General features: G+C 37.2%; 1 protein-coding gene across 2 annotated transcripts in view; it reads right to left on the bottom strand.

Annotated features, from left to right (window-relative positions):
• Window positions 1-20,553, bottom strand: part of COL24A1 (collagen type XXIV alpha 1 chain) — a 125,862-nt gene that overhangs the window by 67,812 nt on the left and 37,497 nt on the right. For both annotated transcript variants that reach the window (XR_001523201.2, XM_015636820.3), the window contains exons 11-19: window positions 19,400-19,453; window positions 18,704-18,748; window positions 13,817-13,870; window positions 11,593-11,637; window positions 7,789-7,842; window positions 7,653-7,697; window positions 7,202-7,255; window positions 6,521-6,574; window positions 4,825-4,878 (exon numbers count right to left, since the gene is read on the bottom strand). Coding sequence is in view for 1 of the 2 variants with exons in the window: in XM_015636820.3 (XP_015492306.1) it covers window positions 4,825-4,878; window positions 6,521-6,574; window positions 7,202-7,255; window positions 7,653-7,697; window positions 7,789-7,842; window positions 11,593-11,637; window positions 13,817-13,870; window positions 18,704-18,748; window positions 19,400-19,453 (459 nt within the window). In the remaining variant the exon portion in view is untranslated. The remainder of the gene's footprint in view (window positions 1-4,824; window positions 4,879-6,520; window positions 6,575-7,201; window positions 7,256-7,652; window positions 7,698-7,788; window positions 7,843-11,592; window positions 11,638-13,816; window positions 13,871-18,703; window positions 18,749-19,399; window positions 19,454-20,553) is intronic.

Genomic DNA, 20,553 nt, shown 5'->3' with positions numbered 1-20,553 from the left:
CTTGAAGAAAAGGCAGATGCTATGGCAGTATTAGAACACTGTTTCTAAGATGTTCTCGCATGAATAATCCATGAAATAACAGTAATAACCCAGGACACAAACAGCCACTTCAGACAATTCCAGAAAAAGAATGAACCAGGAAGGAGCTCTTGAAACACCTCAGCAATGGCTCCTGCCATTCAGCTTCCTTGTAGTGAAGTGGGATGCATCTCTAGAAATACCTAAATTTGCCATGAGTTATTCCGCAGCCAGCTCCCTGAGAAGTTACACCAGATTAAAAATTCATTATTCTTCCATAAGTGAAAGGCCAGGATATTAATGTATAGTTTCCAGCTGTAGTTTTCAGCAGAGACTATTCAAAACAAAACAGCCCTCAGTATTATGACTTCTAAGGAAATGCATAGTCTTAATTTCCATCAGCCAGAAGCCCGGCAGCTGGTAGGATACAAATTATTTTCAAAATCTTGCTACAGATGTGATCTTTTGCCAGCAAAGCACTTTAGAATCCATTTAATCAAAGGAAATGTGGCATCAGAAAAACCTGAAATGCCAATTGTCTTAACACAAACGTGCTTTAACTTTGCAGTGGAAGTGCTGCCTTTTGTACTGAACACTTAAATATAAAATTAATATATTTATTGCTCTTGTTTATTTATATAATGTTTAATTTAAAAAAATGCAGAGATGACTAAGCTTTTATTATGTTAGGGCATGTCTCTGCCCCAAGATGAGCACCCTGCCAAAGATCTTGCTTTTCTTTTGTTTTTCTGTGTGGCTGCTAATATGGAAGCAGACTATCAGAAATACTGAGACATTGCACTCCATTTCCATGGGGAATCCTTTCACACTTGCGGAATCCCACTTCAAACTGTTTTCACGTGACATTTGCCAGCCATCTTCATGCCATTGGCTGCCCTCAAGGGGATCAGCCAAGCACTGGTGGAAGGACAGCATGGAGGGGAAAAAAGTCTCCAGGGACTGCAGTAGTCCCTTCAGTCACCAGGTTTCCCTGCTCCAATAAGAGTTCATTCAATCACAGGTTGCAGCTCATTTCAATGAGAATTTAGAATACATTTTCAGAAGCAAGACTGACTGTATGTAGCTACTGAATTTCAACAAGATACCTTGTTAAAGATTCATTATTAATTTTGATAACCAAATCACAAAAGGAAGGTTTCTGCAAAAAGCTAAAATTCTCCAATAAGTTCCTTATTCTTCTGAAAGGATGTGTTATGCAGACATAGAACTTTGGGAAAGGACCAGATGAAGATTCCATGCAAAGGCAAGTAGAGAGTATAAGCAGTTCTACCAGACCAGTTCCTCAGATATACGCCAGAACACACAATTAATTCAGCATTTGAATTATTTTTACTTCTATGTTTCCTACAAATCATTTGCATGCAAGTTATTTGATGCAATATTGAAACAGAAGGCTATGTTATCACTGCACACCTGGCATTGTTTGCAAAAACTCAAAAAATCATGTGATAATGCATGTGAAACATGCACTAAAAATAAAGTTTTTGTTAAATGAACACCTCAAAGCAGCCACTGATTCACCTACAAAACGTGTGCCTTTTTGACTCATTACTGTTATTTGAACGTATCCTTTTATTTTGTAAGGCTACTGCCTTGAGCACAAAACACACCAGCTGAGTCCTATACAAGTACCTTCCTGAAGGAATAAGCTAATGACTTCAGTTCAAAATACTGCACAGATGAAAAAAGTTCTATTGAAGGTAATGACTAATTCTCTCTGCTTCATATGAAACCTATTTATAACACTCTGAAGGCACATCAGTTTGGGGGATAATTGAATGCAATTCCTAGAGCAAAATTTAACTACAAAATATTCTGAATACATGTGGAAGCCTGTTAAAGGCTTGTCTAATTACATTCACATTAACAATAAGCACTGCATACTTCATTGTACACAGTAAACAGAGACATTGTGGGTTAAAACACTCAGATCAGCACTTTCCAGTTGTCATACCAATAAAACAAAGCTCTACAGAAACTTCACATTTTGGCAGTTCATTTTCAGATGCGTGACAAAGCAGCACAATGTGTCAACTGATGAAGAATACACTCCATAAAGTGTTCACTGAGTACAGCCAGTGAGCATTCAGGCACGCGACAGACCCTGGTCTGCAGAAACATACCCAGAAGAGAATTTGGCTTGACACTGCAGGACTCCTGCACTGAAAAAATCACTCGTCAGCCAACCCTTGTCCGGCCACCCAGAGAGAAAGAGTGAGAACTCCGTCCCTCCTGCCATCAGCACTGCAGGTCTCAAATGGACCTTGGCTATAGGTGGGTGGCTTATTTCAACTCTGACCTGGTGTACCTTGGCTGCACAGCTGCAGAGGGAAGATTTAGGAAGCAATTTACTGGTGATCTGCATTTAAAACCACAAAACCCCATGAGGATGATCAGTCTGCCTGCCCTGCTCCCACTCCTGTGTGCAGAGATAGTTATAGATTTCAGCTGCTGTAGTGCCAGAGTTACAGCAGTTTACATGGGTAGAAAATCAGGGATAAGACTGCTTATTCTTTATACTGGAAATTAAACATTCAAATGTGTAACTGGAAAGAACTGGAAAGAATCCCTACCTTCTTATTTCATATATACAAAACAAATGGGGACAAGGCACATTTATAAATCCCACTGTCTTTAATGTTGGACGAAAGGAGAGAGAAACAGCTGAAGTAGAGTCAGAGATTCTGCCACTGGGTAGACACAGCCTTGTTCCTCCTGCTCACAGCAGAGTCCAGCAAATCCCAATATAGGTTTGTTTTTGGGGGTTTTTAAAATAAAATCTTTCGTAGAAGGCATATAGTATGGATTGCCACATCTATACTAAATTCAAAGTACTCTCCTTGTAAGACATTAATTCGTTACATTCTTCTATTTCCAGAAACATTAAGGAAACATTTAGTGTAGAACATAATGTGTGTTTTCTACACAGGGTCACAGGAAGTCTGACCATTCAGATGATGAAATAGGAACAAGGAAAGCAGCCCTGTCTGACCTGGTGTCTGGTTTTGGAAGAAGAGACATGATCAGACATATGACAGTAGGCTTTTCTTGTGGAAAAATCTACATTATCTGCTCATACTTCATATATTCCGTTGTGCCTAAATAACTTCTGGCAACAACAACTAGCTTATTTTTATAGGATAGTGTAACAGGAAGGACATATACACTTTTCAGTTTTAAGCTGCTTATTTTAAATTCCTTTCATTGTAGAACTTCTAGTATCTTCAATTTGTCCAAAATCTCAGTATGCTGCTATCCTACATTCCTTTTGTTTCTATTTTGCCATATGGTGACCATATTTGTATGAAGTTAAAAGGTGGAAAAACCTCTTGTACTTAATTTGGACCTGTCTTGCATGAATGAAGTTAAGAGAAACATTGCTTTGTAGTTTAAAGCCTGCCATTTTGCAGACAATTACTCAAAAAAACTACTCAAGTTTTAATTATCTAGCATCATGCATTTTTTTGCCTTCTAATGATGAAGTCATTCTGCACTCCTGAGCAAGGGGAAATGCTGAACTTTTCAGAGAGAAAGATTCCCATCCTTATCTGCCCTGAGGACAACCAGCCCAGAACAATGATGTTTTCCCCAGACACAAAGGAGCAGCATGTCTGTGCTGGAATAAGGAACTGTCAAGGACTACCAGCACAGGCAGCAGGACACAGGCCTCAAGACCAACAATTTGGGATTAACCTGCTGCAGGTCTCCCTTGCTGGAAGCTGTGCAAAGAGATCATGCAAGGGCCTCTTTTGTTAATAATGAAGAGGCTCAAAAAATCCAGAATCCTGAGCCACAGATGGTGGCAGCTGTGGACAATGTGCACAGGCTTTGTGTCTTCTGCACATCCCTTGACTAAACCAGAGAGGCTTATTCTGACAAGACCACCTTGTGTTGCTACAATGCACTTCCCAGTGAGTTTTCTCTCAGTGAGGGCTTTTGCCTAATTAGAAAGGTAGGAACATAGAGCCTTGGTTTGAGGAGATATCCTCATGTAAAGGCAGAAAAAAGATCATTGCTAGTATATGCCTTCCATTCATATTTTTTAAAAAAATGTAAAACCTCCAAACAAACGAACTCCACCACAAACCAAACAAAACCCAAAATACACTCATTGCAGGAGGCTGATTAGAAAGAACAATCCACTTTCTGCTTTCATCTCTCCAGCAAATACATATGTCTGTGTATAAACCTTTCTTTCTGGCATAGACCACAGCATTTTTCCTTAAAGCCTGTGGTATAAATGCAAAAAAGCACCAAAATGGGACAATTTGGAGACTGACAGTTTCTGTGTAGACTCCCATAGCATTAAGGAATTAGGAAACTTCACTTCTAGATTCAACTGCTTGGCAACACTTCCCAGGTAAGTGGTGTTTATTCTTTGTGTTTCTTGTATGTGATAAATATGCAGCCTTGGCTTGGAAAATGAAAAATCCCATTTGTAAACATGTTTCAGTGTTTACAAATCGAAGTGTGCCTGAGAAATCATGTGAGTCTCATTCCAGGTGTACCCCATAACAACAGGACTTGAGAGACAGCAAATCTTAATCACATAAGCAAATGAAGAACTGCTTTGTATTCAAAGATCCTGCACATTAATATTTTGCAGAAAAAAAATATGAGCTTTTGTACTTTATGGAGGAGAATGAATTCATCAAATATGACTGAATAAAAAGATTTTCCTAATTCAACTAAGAAAACAGTCTTTTATGAAGCAAACTCATTTACCTCTTTTTTTCATAATTTAGAGCCGACATTCAATTTTACTGCTATCAAGCAACTTCTTACCTCAGGTCCTTGAGGACCCAATGGTCCACGAGGTCCAGGTTCTCCAATTTTCCCCTAAAAAAAATCCAAACAGTTAAGATTTCTGATGATAATTTATTTTCAACAACAAATCGTTAAGAAGATTTCAAGAACATTTATTAACAAAAAGGCCAGCAGAAATGTTGAGATGACATTTTCACTAAATAGGAAATTTTATACCAGCTTCTCTTTGGACACTATTAAAACTAGCTCTTCATATCTCTTTGAAGCCCCAACAAAAAATATTCAAATTAGTTTAGGACAGAGAAAATTAGGAGTTTTGGGAGAAAGCATACAAAAACCCCTTTAAATATATAGCTGTTTTCACAATAAAAACTACATATTATTTAAATGTTCAGAAAAATAACTGTTATGGATATTGGTTTACACGCTTACATTATTTTAAGTCATAGCCAAAGACATGGCAGTTTTGTGATTAATAACAATAAAATAGGTCCTATTCACATGTAATGGTAACTCCATTACACAAATTTCAATCCATCTAAAAATGGGCTAAATATCTCTAAGTTACATCTGTTCTGATTTCTCTAAGATATATCTGTTATTCCACATTTTCACAAGCTTTCTGCCACCATAACTAGATGTCACTTGAGCAAACAAGGTCTGACTGGGAAACGTTTCTCTAAGTTTTAACATTAATGACTTCATTGTAAATTTATTCTACAAAGTTAAATTTCTATTACTTGCAGGATGGAGGTCTCATAGCTTAATTTAACATAAGTCACAAGGTTGGACATGTAAGATTCTGCTTAAAAATCCTGAACTCTTTCAGGAATAGGTTGATTCACATGCTTATCTTAAATAAAAAATACTGTACTTTTAAAAGTAAAAAATATGATTTTCCCCATCTAAGCTTAAGCAAATTTGCATAAGTTTATTGCAGGCTCAGTGTTTATACTGTAAATTCTATGGGACAAGGAAAGTGTTTGTTATTGAATTTAAAGGCCCATGACATTCATGAGGTCTAAGTAGGTTTATTACTTATTGGCTTGATTGTACATAAGAAAATTGACACTGGAGTGAGTAATGGCAGCTTTCAGTTATATATTGAAAAGAGACAGATATTAGCATTAAAAACAGGTGAGGAAAAGCCAGGTAACCCTGTGCAGTATGCCTTTTCTGCCTCAACATTTAAAAATGCAGCAGAAGCGGCAGCAGTGCATAGATGCCTTTAAAGCTGCTAAAAATCACTAAATACAGGAATTCATGGCTACTCCCATCCCTGTGAGAAATAACTGGCCATTATTAATGAGATCTCACACATTCCCTCCAAATCCATCCAGTCCAAATGGTCATCTGGAAGTTCCCAAAGCTCTCAGTGGATCTGTTTCAAATATTACCTACATGTCCATTTCCCCACACAGTGACTGGCACAGAATATCTAATATCCCAAGCACTCTATTAAAATTTGACACATATACTGATCTTTGTAATGAAGTCTCACATTACAGGATGTGACTCACTCATTAACATCAATCACTAGGAATAAAAGCAGCTTAGAACTTATTCTTTATGCATTTTGAATTAAGTCACTTCTAGGAGATGATATGCACTGTGAACATAACAATCACACAAAATTGTCAAATACCAACAGTAGTATAAAATATCAACAACACACAGTGATACAATAAGAGCAAAATTTGATGTGTATACTTACTGGGGGTCCTGGTTTTCCTCTTATCCCTGGGGGTCCTGGTAAACCAAGAGCACCCTGAAAAAAGAAAGCTATTAAATACACATGAAAATTAATTGTGGTGTTATGTTGGAAGTAACAAATTGCTATATTTTTACACCAGAAACTGGCTTCAAAAGAATTCTGCAGGTTGAAAACTATCTTCTAACATTCAGCTTTCATCAAAAGAGTTCTCACAGGATGTGCTATTTCAGTGACTTCTGATGTACTAGCCAAACAGGAAAGAAGATCCTTATTTATCTCAGTTTGATGATGGGAAGGAGCATGCCAGACTGTGTGCTGCTGCCAAACACAGTAGGTCCAGGTGAGCTGCAGATGAACCTCCAGGGTCAAGGGAAAAATACCTTTTACAACAGTTCCTTAGAAAGATTGAGATCGCACCATAATCCTTGTTTGATGCATCTCCATACACACAGCTGCCAGAATTCTTCTTGTGTCCTATACTTGTCTGTCTGCACACTTTCCATAACTGAGTTTTAATTAGCACAGAATTTCTTTTAAATATGTTAATACAGTGATAGCCAGAAAGTATTACTCCTGCATTCTACTTTCATACAACCAACCTGCTGCATTTCAAGAGACTCATAAGCCTGATGAAGTTGCTGAAATTGGATAATTTTGTAAAACAATGCAATTATAACTTACCTTGTCTCCTGGGTAGCCCTGATCTCCTGGCTCTCCTGCAAGGCCGTGTTCACCCTAAACAACATATAATTTTATACAGACATATGTATGTGGCTTAAAGTGGGGTAGTTTTCAGAAACAGAGAATAAGGAAGATTAATTCAATGTTCACAATTTAAATTTAACACAGATCTTTGACAATGCAAGGTGTTGCACTGAAATACCTCTTCCAGCAAAGTGTAAAGACCCAGACTGGATATTACGATGTTCAGTAGTTAGTGTTCTGTTCAGAAAAAACTTGGTCTAAGGTACCAGATCATGTGTCTGACATAAATTTAAAAAATAAAAGTCAGAAAACAAAAGAAATCAAAAGGAAAAAGGGAAGGGACTTTGTCAGGTATTATACTCAAGTTCTAATGAAGGAATCCTGAAAGAGCTATGTATCTCCAAGATAATGAAAATATTTAAATCACCTTATCACCTTTCATTCCAGGCTGTCCCACACTCCCTGGGAAACCCTGTTAAAATAAAGAAAACATAAATCCAGTGCTTGACTATAATTTGGAAAGCAGCATAGGCACTTGGCTGTGGGATGATTAAATACCATACCGTGGGCCCTGGAATTCCTGATGGTCCACTTGGTCCTGCTGGCCCAATGTCTCCCTATCAAACAGCAAGAAAGGTGACTGCATTTGGTGAAATGGATTAACTTAAAGACTTCTAACAGAATGTGGCATTTTTGTGCATCACAGAGAGAAACAAAAATATTTTTTTAGGTTAATTTCTTAGGGAAAGAAAATATCAGTGTCATAATTCCTCCACGTTTACAGTTCTCAACATCATCAGCAGAAACATGAGAAACAAAACTGCCTCTTCTCCTGTAGATTACAAATTCAAGAGAAGATCACAGTGCACAGATTTGGCAATGCAAATTAGGGGAGCTTTCTTTTGTACCACAGCTGCACATTCAGTGGCCACTGCTGCTGTCCTTAGGGTTACACAACAGCACTCCTCTGTGGGCATCAAATTTGGCTTAAAGAAGTTTTTCTATGATGAGTAGGACCATGAAAATCAGCCTTTTTAATGGCCTTTTTACTCAATTTCTCATCTATCAGTGACTTCTATGAATTAAAAGAAAAAAAATTTAAAAAACTTTAAAAAAAGAGAGATGCTATTCTAAATACCAAGCATGCAAAATCAACCCTACATTCTGATGGGCATGTTAACCTTTTCTGTTCTAATGCACCATCAGGTCCTTACTACATTATTTATTTGGGATTTATTTAGGCAGTTTTATTTAGTTTTATGACAGGAAATAAAAAAACCTGAATCACAAAAATTAGGAATCTTTAAAGAATTTAAGAACCTTTAAAGATCAGCACAGCAACAATATTAATGAAAAAGCATGAGCTAAACATAAACCCTGACCTAGAATAGTTAAAACTATATTACAAAGGGAGAAGTCTGTGTACTTGCTGCCTATTCAACCTCAGGGGACAAAAACCCCAAAAAGGCAATGTTATATCACTATGGCTATGCAAGAATTTAACAACACATATGAATAAAGAAATTTTTTGCCACTTGCTGAGAGTGATATGGAAAAGATGAGATGGACATCTATGCATTTCCAGTTCAGCACACGTTCATTATTCTCTGGAGACTCTTACAGCAATGTTAGCAACCACATTTTTCTGCAGCCACCATCAGACATAAGGCTCAGTGAAGAAAAAGCAAGACCAATCACTTAGTGTCTTAATGGTGCTTGGTAGAGCTCCCAAGAAAATTGCCACTCCACATTGCTTTAGCTTTTCATGACTGCTTAAATTATATATTCTGTCATGCTAGCTGATCAAGCAAATTGCTTACGTTGCTGTCTCAGATGTGTGCTACATATTCTAGTTCAGCAAGGCATTTATGCATTAATGATACTGAATGTTGAAATGCAGGTAACAACAGCATTGATTGGAAATTCACAGAGGGATACTGAACTGGGAAATTTGGCTTACAATAGCAACGGGAAGAAATTCCAAAACAGCTTTAAAACATTCAGGTTCATTAAACACCTCTCATAGTCTCCAGGTACATTGTGTGATTTAATTAACAGCAAAGAACTGAAACTACACAAAAATAAAACTGAGAAGTACTATTTTTTTATTTAAACTTAATTTATTAAATTAAATTTATTAAAACTGAATTAGTTAGTCTGTCAGGTTTTTAAATCTTTCTCTACCTACAACAGCCTTGCTATATGTTAACGTATGCTTATCACTTTGGATAAAACTTGCTGATCAATAAAACCTGCAGCTACATGAAGCGTACCTATTCCCAACATTTCTATGTGACAAGTGAAACTAAAAGCAAATTCCTTTTTCCAGTCAAAAAAATAAAAATACCAGAAAAGGAAAATTAATGTTTTCCTAGTATTAGGTGGGTTTTTAAAAGGAAAAAGAAATTAAAAAGAAAAACTAATTCAGGTATCTAGCAGAAAATCTTCTGAAACTCTTCATCTTATTAAAACTCATGGCCTTGCTAAGTCTTGAAAGACTGACTGCTCAGCCAGCCAAAACTCTGAACTTGGCAACAGCTTTGTATATTGAAAAAAATCATAGATGGAAGGAATTACTGGACTCAGCTTGCTGTTGCTGCTCATTTTGCCATTGTTCTCATGAACAAAGAGAAAAATATAACTCTTGACACTGCACACAGCTTGGCTGGACAAGCTACTTGAATTGATACTCTTGGATTCTGCCAGAAAAATATATTTAATCTCATGCTCAATATTGCATCTTGTAGTAGTATAATGTATTATGATTGACTAAGTATTTTAAAGCAAACACTGAAGATTGTAGCTCTTTAGTCAGTTTTGGATGACAATTAGCATCTGCCTGGACAAGAGGAAGCTGAGGCCAGGGAGCACAGACTCGTTTAGAGAGCAGAGGTGGCTGAGGAACAGAGCTGCGCCACACAGGCTGTACCTGCAGATGCTGGGGTCATCTGAAACTCCCCCAGGGTTGTGGTGAAATTCTGCTACAGATTAGAGAGTGCAATGGTCTCTTGTAAAGAAACTCTGAAAATGATTTCTCTATTTCACAAAAACAACTCAATCTCTCTCTAAGTGATTGCAACTCAGCAAGAAGGCACATGCAGCTGTGATCCTGCAAACATTTATGCTCGTGAACTCTATGCAGGACTAAACAGTGAAGTTTTAGTCAAAATAATCAGGAACAGTAACTTTTTGGAAGTGACATATAGTAGGCTTTTTTAAAAAACCTCAGGTACATTTGTACAATTATCAAAGTCTTTGAGATTAAATTCCAAAGACAGTCATGTAAGAGAGAAAAGCAAGCCACGATTCTAAGCAAATTCTCAAGAGTGCAAGCTCCAGTCTCATGAGAGCATCAACTGGCCTGACTCTGTCAACTGACAAGAGCACAGAAAATCATGTTTGCATGATGAAGGCTGGAAACTACAGAGGTTTCTCGACCAAGCTTTTGTTTTCACTATAGCAATGCCATAACAATCCTAATCAGGCAGCAAAGGATGACTTACAGGAATCCTTTTTTGTTATGAACAAATAATTAGAAAGAGTAACAACTGAACTCAACTGCTGTGCTTCAAAGGAAAAGTGAGATGACCATCACTGTAAAGTACAAACTTATCAAGAATGTTTCAGATCTGTAGATATCGAAAAAACCCACAAAGCAAACACTTCCTTAATTCAACAGTAAACACTTATTACTTCTCCCTTGTTAAGAACATGGCTGTGTAGCCAGACATGACTGAGACAACATCAAGAATCAGAGGTCCTCTATGAGTAAACACAAGAATTAAAAGAAACAAAGGAGTGAGATTATTCAGAACGAAAGTCTTTCCCACCTTCTGTAGCACCCACAGAGCTTCTCTGGCACAGTTGATAGGTACAACTACTGTGTGCAGCTCCAAAGTGAGCATCACAGCCTTATTATATATATATGTATATTTAAAAAAATTAATATGGTATTGTAAACGTGAAAAAGTAATTTTTCTTAGAAAATAATTCTGCTTTGAATTTGGTAGCCATATTCAGGAACCAATGAGGACTGCTGTCCTTAAAATGTTTGAAAACATTGCACCCTTCACACTGGCTTTAGTGCTATAAACTAGCAAACTTCATCAAAAAAAAAAAAAAAAAAAACAAACACACTGGATCAGAAACAAACATTCAAATCCACAGCAAGTACAGAAATGCTCCATGCTGACAACATTATAGCAGTTTTGTAGAGTGACATTATTTAAAATCATGGCTGTCTAAAATAAAAGCTGTTTAAATCCTTGAATTTTCCTAATTGTTCAGAATTGTTTTTATTATTTCAAACACACAAGACAAAATCTCTAACGCAGCCACATCAAAGTAAGTAATAAAAGTATACTCACTCTTAGTCCTGGAAATCCAGGAGGACCAACACCACCAACAATTCCCTTTAAAGAAAGTTAATTTTAGATTATCTGAACTTTACCATTTAGAAAGAAATGCCATTGAGAAGATAAAAGTAATCTACAAAGCAAGTCAGTTTTGATTTTTAAAGAGTTTCCAAAGAGTGACAGCTTATCAATGTATAGAGAAATACAATTAGTACTCCACTACTGCCTCTGCCACAGTTTAACTCAGAAGAGGCTGAAACACTGCCAAAAATTGTTGCTAAATTTCTTTGCCCTATGTGAAACAGGTATTGTAGCCCTGCAGGTCACCTTGTCTCATGCAAGGTGTCCCAACGCCTGGCACCTGCTGGCCAGTGGATAACATACACAGGGCCCACTGCAGCCTGTTGGCACCCACAGGAAAGGGAAGTTTTATGCAAGCAAACCTAAGGCCATTCTGAAAGTGCCCAACTGGGCATGGCTGCTGGACATGGCACAGAGGACACCTTTGTGCTCTCCTCCCTCCTCGGGTGCCTACACACTCTCTCCAACCTGCTCTAAACTATCCACAGGGGAAGCTGAATGCTCCAGCAACATCCTCCAAGGCAGACTAACATCCTCAGAGAATTGAGAGGGTGTTGTGGAAATGAAGGATGCCATTAGTCAGTTAAGCAGAAGAAATTAGGCATGGAGACAAATGTCATTAGTGTCAAGTCAGCACATGGGAAGAAATGTCTTCCCTTCAAGTTCCTGCTGCCACAGGCCTCCTCAAGCAGCCCCTGGTCTCCAGTGCCAGCTCACAGAGAGGCTCTGTAAATATGCCATTAGCTCTGCAGACCCTGCAGCTGCAGCACTGGCCCCTTGCCTGAACAAGCCCTGGAGGGTGAGCTCTGGGGGAGGAGGGGAGAGGGGTTTCTGCCTGTCAAAGAAGGCAGTAAGATCAGCAGCTGTCTTGGCAGATTAGATGGAACTTGTTTGCAAATGCTCACAGTAAAACAGGCTTCTTTGTAACGTGCAAGTCTGTAATTTCAGATCCAGGCTTTCTGAGCTTGTTTCTATTAAAGTACTGTTCTGCAGATCTTGCGGGAAGACAATGTCTGCTTTATCAGGAATGGAGGGAGACTTGGGAACATGAGGAGGCAAAGGAAGAACTCACCTTTTAATATCATTTGCAAAGCAGTTGGTGACACTCAACCCCTCAGTGGGCTTTCAAGATGAAAACTACACTGATACCACATGACATTCCAACAAGGGAAGCTTTGCCTTAGGGACCACAAATGCATAAGAATTTTTTTCCTGTGTTCCAAAATGTTGACACCAAACATTGATAACCTACCAGCAAAATTCATGTAAGCTTTCTAAAACAAGTTTCTAACATGGGTGTCAAGGCAGACCTTCAAAAAATAGAGAAACTGTCTAGCTGATAACTCCATGCCATATCAGAAAAATCTTTAGATGCAAGCTGATAATTTCCCAAGGAGCATCCAACAATACAAGATGATTTAAATCAGCCGCTCATTTACCCAGCATTTATTGCTGTTCTTTTCTCTTGCCCAAAGCCTTTCACTGGTTTCTGACACCAAAGGAAAACTGAGTTTGGAGTTTGCAGCCAGAGTTTCCCTACAAATAGAGAAAGACAGCAAAGCTCATTTGAGGGCAGCCTGTGCAGTGATGTGACTGTGCCACAGGCTGAACACCACACTGCAAGGGCACACAGTGCCAAGGACAAAGCTGTTATCACACTGATTACAATGCACCAAATGACATGCTAGCATAATTGTGTTTAGTTCCATTTCAAAGGATGAAATCAACTATCAAATGCACAAGCACACAAAAGCTGGGGTTTTACAGGCAGGCAGAATCCTATTTTGTTAAGGTCATCTTAGAATAATGGTTTAAATAAACATCACAGAGTCATATCTAATGCAAGAATTTTTGAAGACAGAGCATCATCAGTAATGCAATGAGGACAGTAAGAGATCTGATTCTCAAGGTAGTCAGCATATGCAGCAGTGGAAAATGTGTTCTCCTGGCAGCTTTCTGAAGATTTTATTCCTCTTTTATATACTTATTATAGTATTTTCCTAGAAATTTGCATGGGAAAATTAACAGTCCAAAATTTGCCTATGGATGTCAAGACATTTCTTTTGAAGGAAAAGTCTCCTTTAATTTTGGAGATGAGTTACTATTGAGTTTTACAAATTTTATCATGTTGTTCAACACACAATTCAATACTTACAGGACTTCCATCTGGACCAGGGGGGCCTCTATTTCCAAAGTCACCTGGGAAACCCTAAAGCACAATAAAAAATACCTGTTCTTCATTATTCGAGACATGAAAGGTGGCCTGAACATTGAATCCCTATAGGTTTGGGGAATTCATAAGTCATAAACCCAAAATGATACTACAATACAGAATGGAAACATATGGAAAAAGCAGACAACTGAATTACTTTAAGAGCTATATTAAAGTATTACTTGAATTGTTTCCTATTTCTTATTTTTAACTCAATTCTCATCCTGTTAGCTTCAACATTCACTAAAACATTTGTCCTTCCTTACTTAATTCATCTCCAAATACTAATAGTTGGCATCTCAGTATGAGATCTCATATTCATTAGAAATCAAAATTTTCATCTTTCTAAACAATGTGAACACTTTCTTTAGTCTGCATCTAGACACTGAAACAATAACTCAAGACATAGTAAGTCCTCATTTATTTTATTAGAGTTTTGACTTCAGAGACTAGATTATCAGAACAGGAAAGAAATCTGATTTGCCAAGTCAAGCATAGAAGTTTAAAACAGAATTTCCATTTCTTGCTTCAGAAAGAAAATGGAATGGAATTCCTTCACTTTACTGGCTCTAATTTTCCTTCCTTCCTGTTAGGGTTTTGAAAATTGCTTTACTTCTTTCAGATGTTGCCCACTGCAGAAGCACATAAGTTCTTCTGGGGATAACAGATTCGATGTTTTGTTTGGGTTTTTTAGCAGGGGGGTAAGGGTGTGAGGGTGGTGTGAGGGGTTTTTAAATTAATTTTTAACAGTTTAGTATTGCTAGGCAGATCACACTATTTTACTGGAAGACCCACATTCTAGCTAACTAGAATATCATGCTACTAAAGCAGTACCAGGAAATATTTTCATGATTGCTTTGTATTCACTGTATGAAATTAAGAGAAGTGAGGTAGTGCAGATCTACAGAGAAGTCAAAATCATTTCTGAACCAGAGTCTAAGGCTAAGAGTTCACCAGAAAAATTGCAAAATAGTAAGCTGGAAAGGGCTTCTACCTGGAAAAATCCAAGCTATGGCACTCACACCCAACCAAGAGACTTTTCTTGCAATTGAAAAATGTTCCACAGTATTATTAGAGTACTGAGATAATGGAGAGATGCACTGACCTCAAAAAATCAGCTACAAAGAACCTGAGCATTACTAATCTATATCCATGGAAAAAGGAGCACATTCCATCCTTACAATAATTTTTATGTGAAATGCTCTTTGTCTTTTCAGTGTTTCAGTATCTTTTTACCTCTCCATGTGTATCAGGAACAGTACTTTAAGGCATTAACCTTTCACCTCTGTAAGACCATGTTCAAACCTGCTGCAGGTCAAAGGTACAATTCATTTAGCCTTTTTAAGCTACTTTGTTTGGAGGGTATCCACACAGCTGTCCAGCTCAGGACTTGCTACAGCAGTGACTTTCCTTAATGGAATGGGGGATATACATCACCATCCAATAGTATTCCAACAGTAGTCAGGAAGACAACATAGAAGTGCCTCAAAGAGATGGAAAAATCATATCATAAATCAAAGTAGTTAAAGCACTGCTTAAGCCATATTTGGCTTTAATAACAAGCCAAACTTTTATAAAAATCAAGGCAAAGTTTTATGCATATATATACATGCATGTACACTGCTAAAATATGTTGAAACAACTGAATAGCTATTAATCCTCATCATTATTCATGAAAATGTGAAGCAATCAGAGACAGCCTTCTGTAGCATATTTTGGGTTGATTTTAGATGGACTTTTTTTCTGCTTTCCCTGTTAATTCAGAAAAGCTAAACACAGGAATTCCTCTCACAACAATTAATTTCTTGTTCAGCATCTGATCACAGAACTCACAAATAATAAATAGTTGTAAGATCTGACAATACAGGTATTCATATTTTTATCACCTTATCACTTGAAAAGTAGAGACTCTTAGGGAATGGTCAATAAAGCAGATTTAATTGACTCTTAGGGTTGTGCACCTTTGGTAATTTTTTTCCTAGCTCTGAAAATATAGTGTAAAATGTTACATATGTAAAATGGATATTTGAGAGTGACTATGTTGTTAAAAGCAACAAATTAAGAGGATGAATTTATGATTAGAAGATTAATTTACCATTGGTACATGTTGGAAGAGGCAGAGTTGTCATAGACCACATGTGTATTTTTTTGAATCTCACGAATGAGACCTCAATGGGAAAATGAAGGATGAAATGGGACAGTTTTACCAACCACACAGAATCACAAATGATGCAGCACAATCCCAGCATAGCAAGAGTTACAAAAGTGACAGGTCACCCACAGTCATTATAATCACATTCTCAACAGCATGTGTCTTTGAACTTTGATACTGAAAAATTTTAGTAAGTACAAAAAATATAAGCAAAATGAGCAATCACAGAAGTATAAAACTGGAAGCAATATAATAATACTACTGTGCAACAACTGTTTTATTAAATCAATATTATCATTTAACATTATTATTAAGCATACAAAGGATGATTATTCATAACTTTAATATAAAACAGAATCTGAACTGTTTTTACTGTTACAATGGACTTGATTACTAAATCCTTGGTAAAATTTACAAGGTCTGTTCTGACACATTGACAACTGGTTTTAACTAATCACAGACAGAAGAAAACTGTAAAAATCTTCCCACAAATAAAAGAAAAATACATCATGCTAACAGGACAGAAAATGGATTAAAAATACTGCAGAACTTGCCTAATTTCATATCATGATGATATAACAGAAAGAAATTGAACACATATACTTCTACCACAAAATATTTTCTTAAAATGATATTGTATGCAAAAAAATATAAAAATCTAACAAATCCTCACTCTATAGATTCTGGCAATTGAATATTTTGTTCCATTTCAAATATGCCAGAAATGTTACAAACATGGACAACTGTTCAATAAACTTACAGAGTAGCAGAATTTTGTCAATTATAAATGTTTACAATCCCTTGTATGATCCACTTCTTCTGTACTTTAAAATCACTTTCCAAAAATTAGATTATACTTGGGATCTGATTTCTCTGCCAGTCAGACAGGGTTTTTATTTTCTCAAGTATTATTAGGGACAGTTTTGCCCAAAAAAATAAGTTGCATCCTGGAACAAAAGGTAAGGACCCTGACTTCAGGCACTGTAGAATTCCTATGCCAAATTTATTTTAGTGACAGCACCCTGCCCCGAAGTATTGTTAACTCCAGGGCACTATGCCAAAAAAACTTTGTCATTACAGCTATCATTGTTTTGGGGCTTAAAATAACATGTCTTCTCTAAGCTTGTGATGCAGTGAAGTACTTCAAGCCAGGTTCCCATGTGATTGCTCTCCTGGCTGGTCTCCACATTAGTAGCCTTTAGTCAAATAAGGACTTTATAGATCACAGAAAGGAACTGGAATGGACCTTGGGATTGAGGAAATTACAGCATTACAAAGAAATCAGTACTGAATGAAGGTAATCACAGACATTCTGCAGAGGTGCTTTTGGTGCTCTCCCACCTATGTGAATCCTCTCTGAACAGAGGATTATATTTTTTATACAAATAGAAGTCCTTACAAAACACAGTCTGGCACTGACACAAGCTCTGCTCTTACTGTAAACGGAAAATAACTGCTTACCACAGCACACACAGCACCAGCTGACTGCTATGGACTGGGACAAATACTACACCAACCACCACACTGGCAGGCAGAAGCCCAGTGAAACCTGCCACAGAGACTGACAGTAGAAGGCTAAACACGTTTCAGTGTACCCTGCTGTCACTACACTTCCTATTTCACACTGAACCTTTGATTCCCATCCAGGTTCTCCTCCTTTGTAAATGCTGCATGTGACTCACTGGCACAAGACATTGACAACTTCTGCAAGGGACTGATGGCACAGAGCCCTTCCTGCCCAGCACTCAGATGCAAAAAGTAGCATTTCAGCCCAGTTATATGCAAACTACAATATGGTCTCATGGCAGCTTCAGAAAGAGCAGTCCATAGACTTACTGTAATTTTGCTTGTCTTTCTTTATATTAAAGCAATTCTTGTAGGCTAGTGACTTTTTTGACTGGTGTTAGATCATGCAGAAAACAAAACAATGAAACAAAATCCTCTACTACTTTCATAGAATACATCAGGGGCCAAATAATGATAATCATACTACTGCTGGACAAATTTGTTCAACATGGTAGATGAAAATCATCTGAACTGCTGAGCACAACTGACTACACAGCTGGAGAACCCCATGGTGTTTTCCAATCTCAAACCACAAGAAAGTTAAAACAGGAAACTCCTGGATAGCTTCAAAGATCTAAAATATTATGGTTGCAACAGAAAACAAAACATTTGGCATTGAAGACACCACAGGAAATATGTAAACCTCGATAATGTATACTTGGCAGATTTGTGTTTATTCTCAGCTGTAGAAATATATGTTGAGTAGAGGACAGCATTAATTTACAACAGTCCAGAAATGTCAGACATTAGAAGAAGTTGATTTTCATCCAAACCAGCACCAGACTTATGAAGCTTGCATCATATCTGCAACTTGTGCTAGCAGCAATTTCATGGAATATATTTATGTGTTTCTGTCACTTTCTAACCCTCCTCATAGCTGATACCAGTAACCTGCCACAAGACTCATAGTGATAAGCCTTCCACACTTCAAAACATCTAATACTTATAACCTGCACAGAATCTGCAGTTCTGAAAAGTACTAACTGAAAGCAATAGAAAGTCATCTATGGAGAAAACTTAAAACTAACAGTTTGCAGCTGATTAAAGCTGGAGTTAATTCCAGGTGGCTTTACATTGGCAGCAGGAATTGTAACAAGTATTAGAAGCTTTACCTGTCTTCCTTTAGGACCTCTTTTTCCATGGAGGCCTGGGATACCCTGAAAAAGAAATAACCCATCATAAGTAGGTTTTCATTTCTTCAATACTTAAAGTAATTAAACCTACATTTGATGGGAAAAACACAGTGTAAGAAGTAACATTAAAAAAAAAAAATTGAGCAAAGTATCATCCCGACAATGTCCTACAGCAGAAACAAACTTTGCTTGTCATTACTGTGGCAATATCAGAATAACTGAGAAAAAAGGCCTTGTTCTGCTTCCATCACAGTACATGTCCAGACAGCCTTTTTGCTCAAGTGCAGTAAGAGAAAGCTCAAGCACAGATAGAGATTAACACTTCCATTGCTGGTTCTACTGTAAAGAACATCCAACAAGAAACAAATACAAATCATCAAAAAGAAACTGCTTGAATGAGAAATATTCATTCATGCTTTGCTGAAGAAAAAAAAATAAACCTAATCCTTGCATATTAAAGTAAAATAATAGTTCACAGCTGCTCCTATTTTACTTTAGCACCAGGACATTTCATTGATTAGACTGAGTATGACCTATTCATCTTATTCTCTTCACATCAGTTTTATTTTTAGCCAAAAAATATTTAAACTAATCGATAAACCTTGTACATTTCCTCCCATTCTAACAGACACTGCATTACCACACAAACATCAACATTTCATTAATGTTCCATACCCTTTCTCCTTCAGGTCCTGGCTGTCCTGCCACACCTGGAGGTCCAATGAAACCCTAAAAACATAAGAACAGGGCTTGATTTCAAGGCTGCTTGTCCCTCAGCATATGACAGCTATGGGAACATGACACAGAGATTAAATTCAGGCTCATTTGAAACTAACAGTGAAGCTCTAGAAATTTAAATGTGACTGAGATTTACTCTCCAACCAACAGCAAACACAGTTTCCTGTTATAAGGGTACAGAATCAGTTAATGAAGGAGTACTAAGTTAATATTAGAAGTACTTCTAATAAGACATGGTTGCATCAGATGTATTATTTATTGGAATAGATGAAATCAGCAACTTTTTTCTTAAATTAACCTTATTCAGAAACTCCATCGGAAAAGAAGTTCTCATATTTAATAACACTGTGTGATCACTGCTATATGTAAGAGTTCATACAAGAAAAACATTTCTAAGCAGAATGTTTTTCTTATAGTTCAGTCACAATGCTTTTCTCTCCCACTATTCCTCAGTTGTATGGAGAAATGGATGCTGCACTACCAGATTCAAACTGAGATTAGAATAAAAATATTAAATTAGTTACTAAAATTGAATTATTTGCTTTCATATATCTCCAGTAGTAATGATTTAATTTCATGGGGGTTGATTTTTTATTTTTTTTTTAATTATGGAAGATGGTGCCTACCCTGTCATCCAGCCCTAACAAAAGTAAGGAAAACAAAGGCACATCTACTTTCTACAGTTAAAACAGCTGAGAAGCAGAGCACAGATTGATTACAGGAATATTTTTAACCTAAAGCTCTAAAAATGCTTCATGCCATGTTGCTATACATCTCCATGGCACAGGAGTACGTGTCAAGAGGGCTGTCATCGTTTTTACTGGAAATTACTTTTAGAATTCATACACAAGATTTAGCCTTGAGGTGTTTTTCCCTAAAATTAGTCACACATTGGCCATTTTTAGCTTTGTGTAAACAGAGAAGCAGTAACTTTTAGGAAAGGGACTGGGATCACTTATGTCTTGTTTGTTGAAGGGAGAACAAGTCAAAATGCAGATGAGAATCTGAACAAAAATAAACGGAAGAAACATGAAAGAAACAATCCCTGAGGGTGCAATATCTGTTGGTACTTGATCCTGCCAAACTAATTT

Source organism: Parus major, chromosome 8 (assembly GCF_001522545.3).
Source record: "Parus major isolate Abel chromosome 8, Parus_major1.1, whole genome shotgun sequence".
In the NCBI taxonomy this organism is placed as follows: Eukaryota; Metazoa; Chordata; class Aves; order Passeriformes; family Paridae; genus Parus; species Parus major.
Note: the sequence above shows the minus strand (reverse complement) of the source record. Positions and strands in the feature narration are given on the sequence as shown.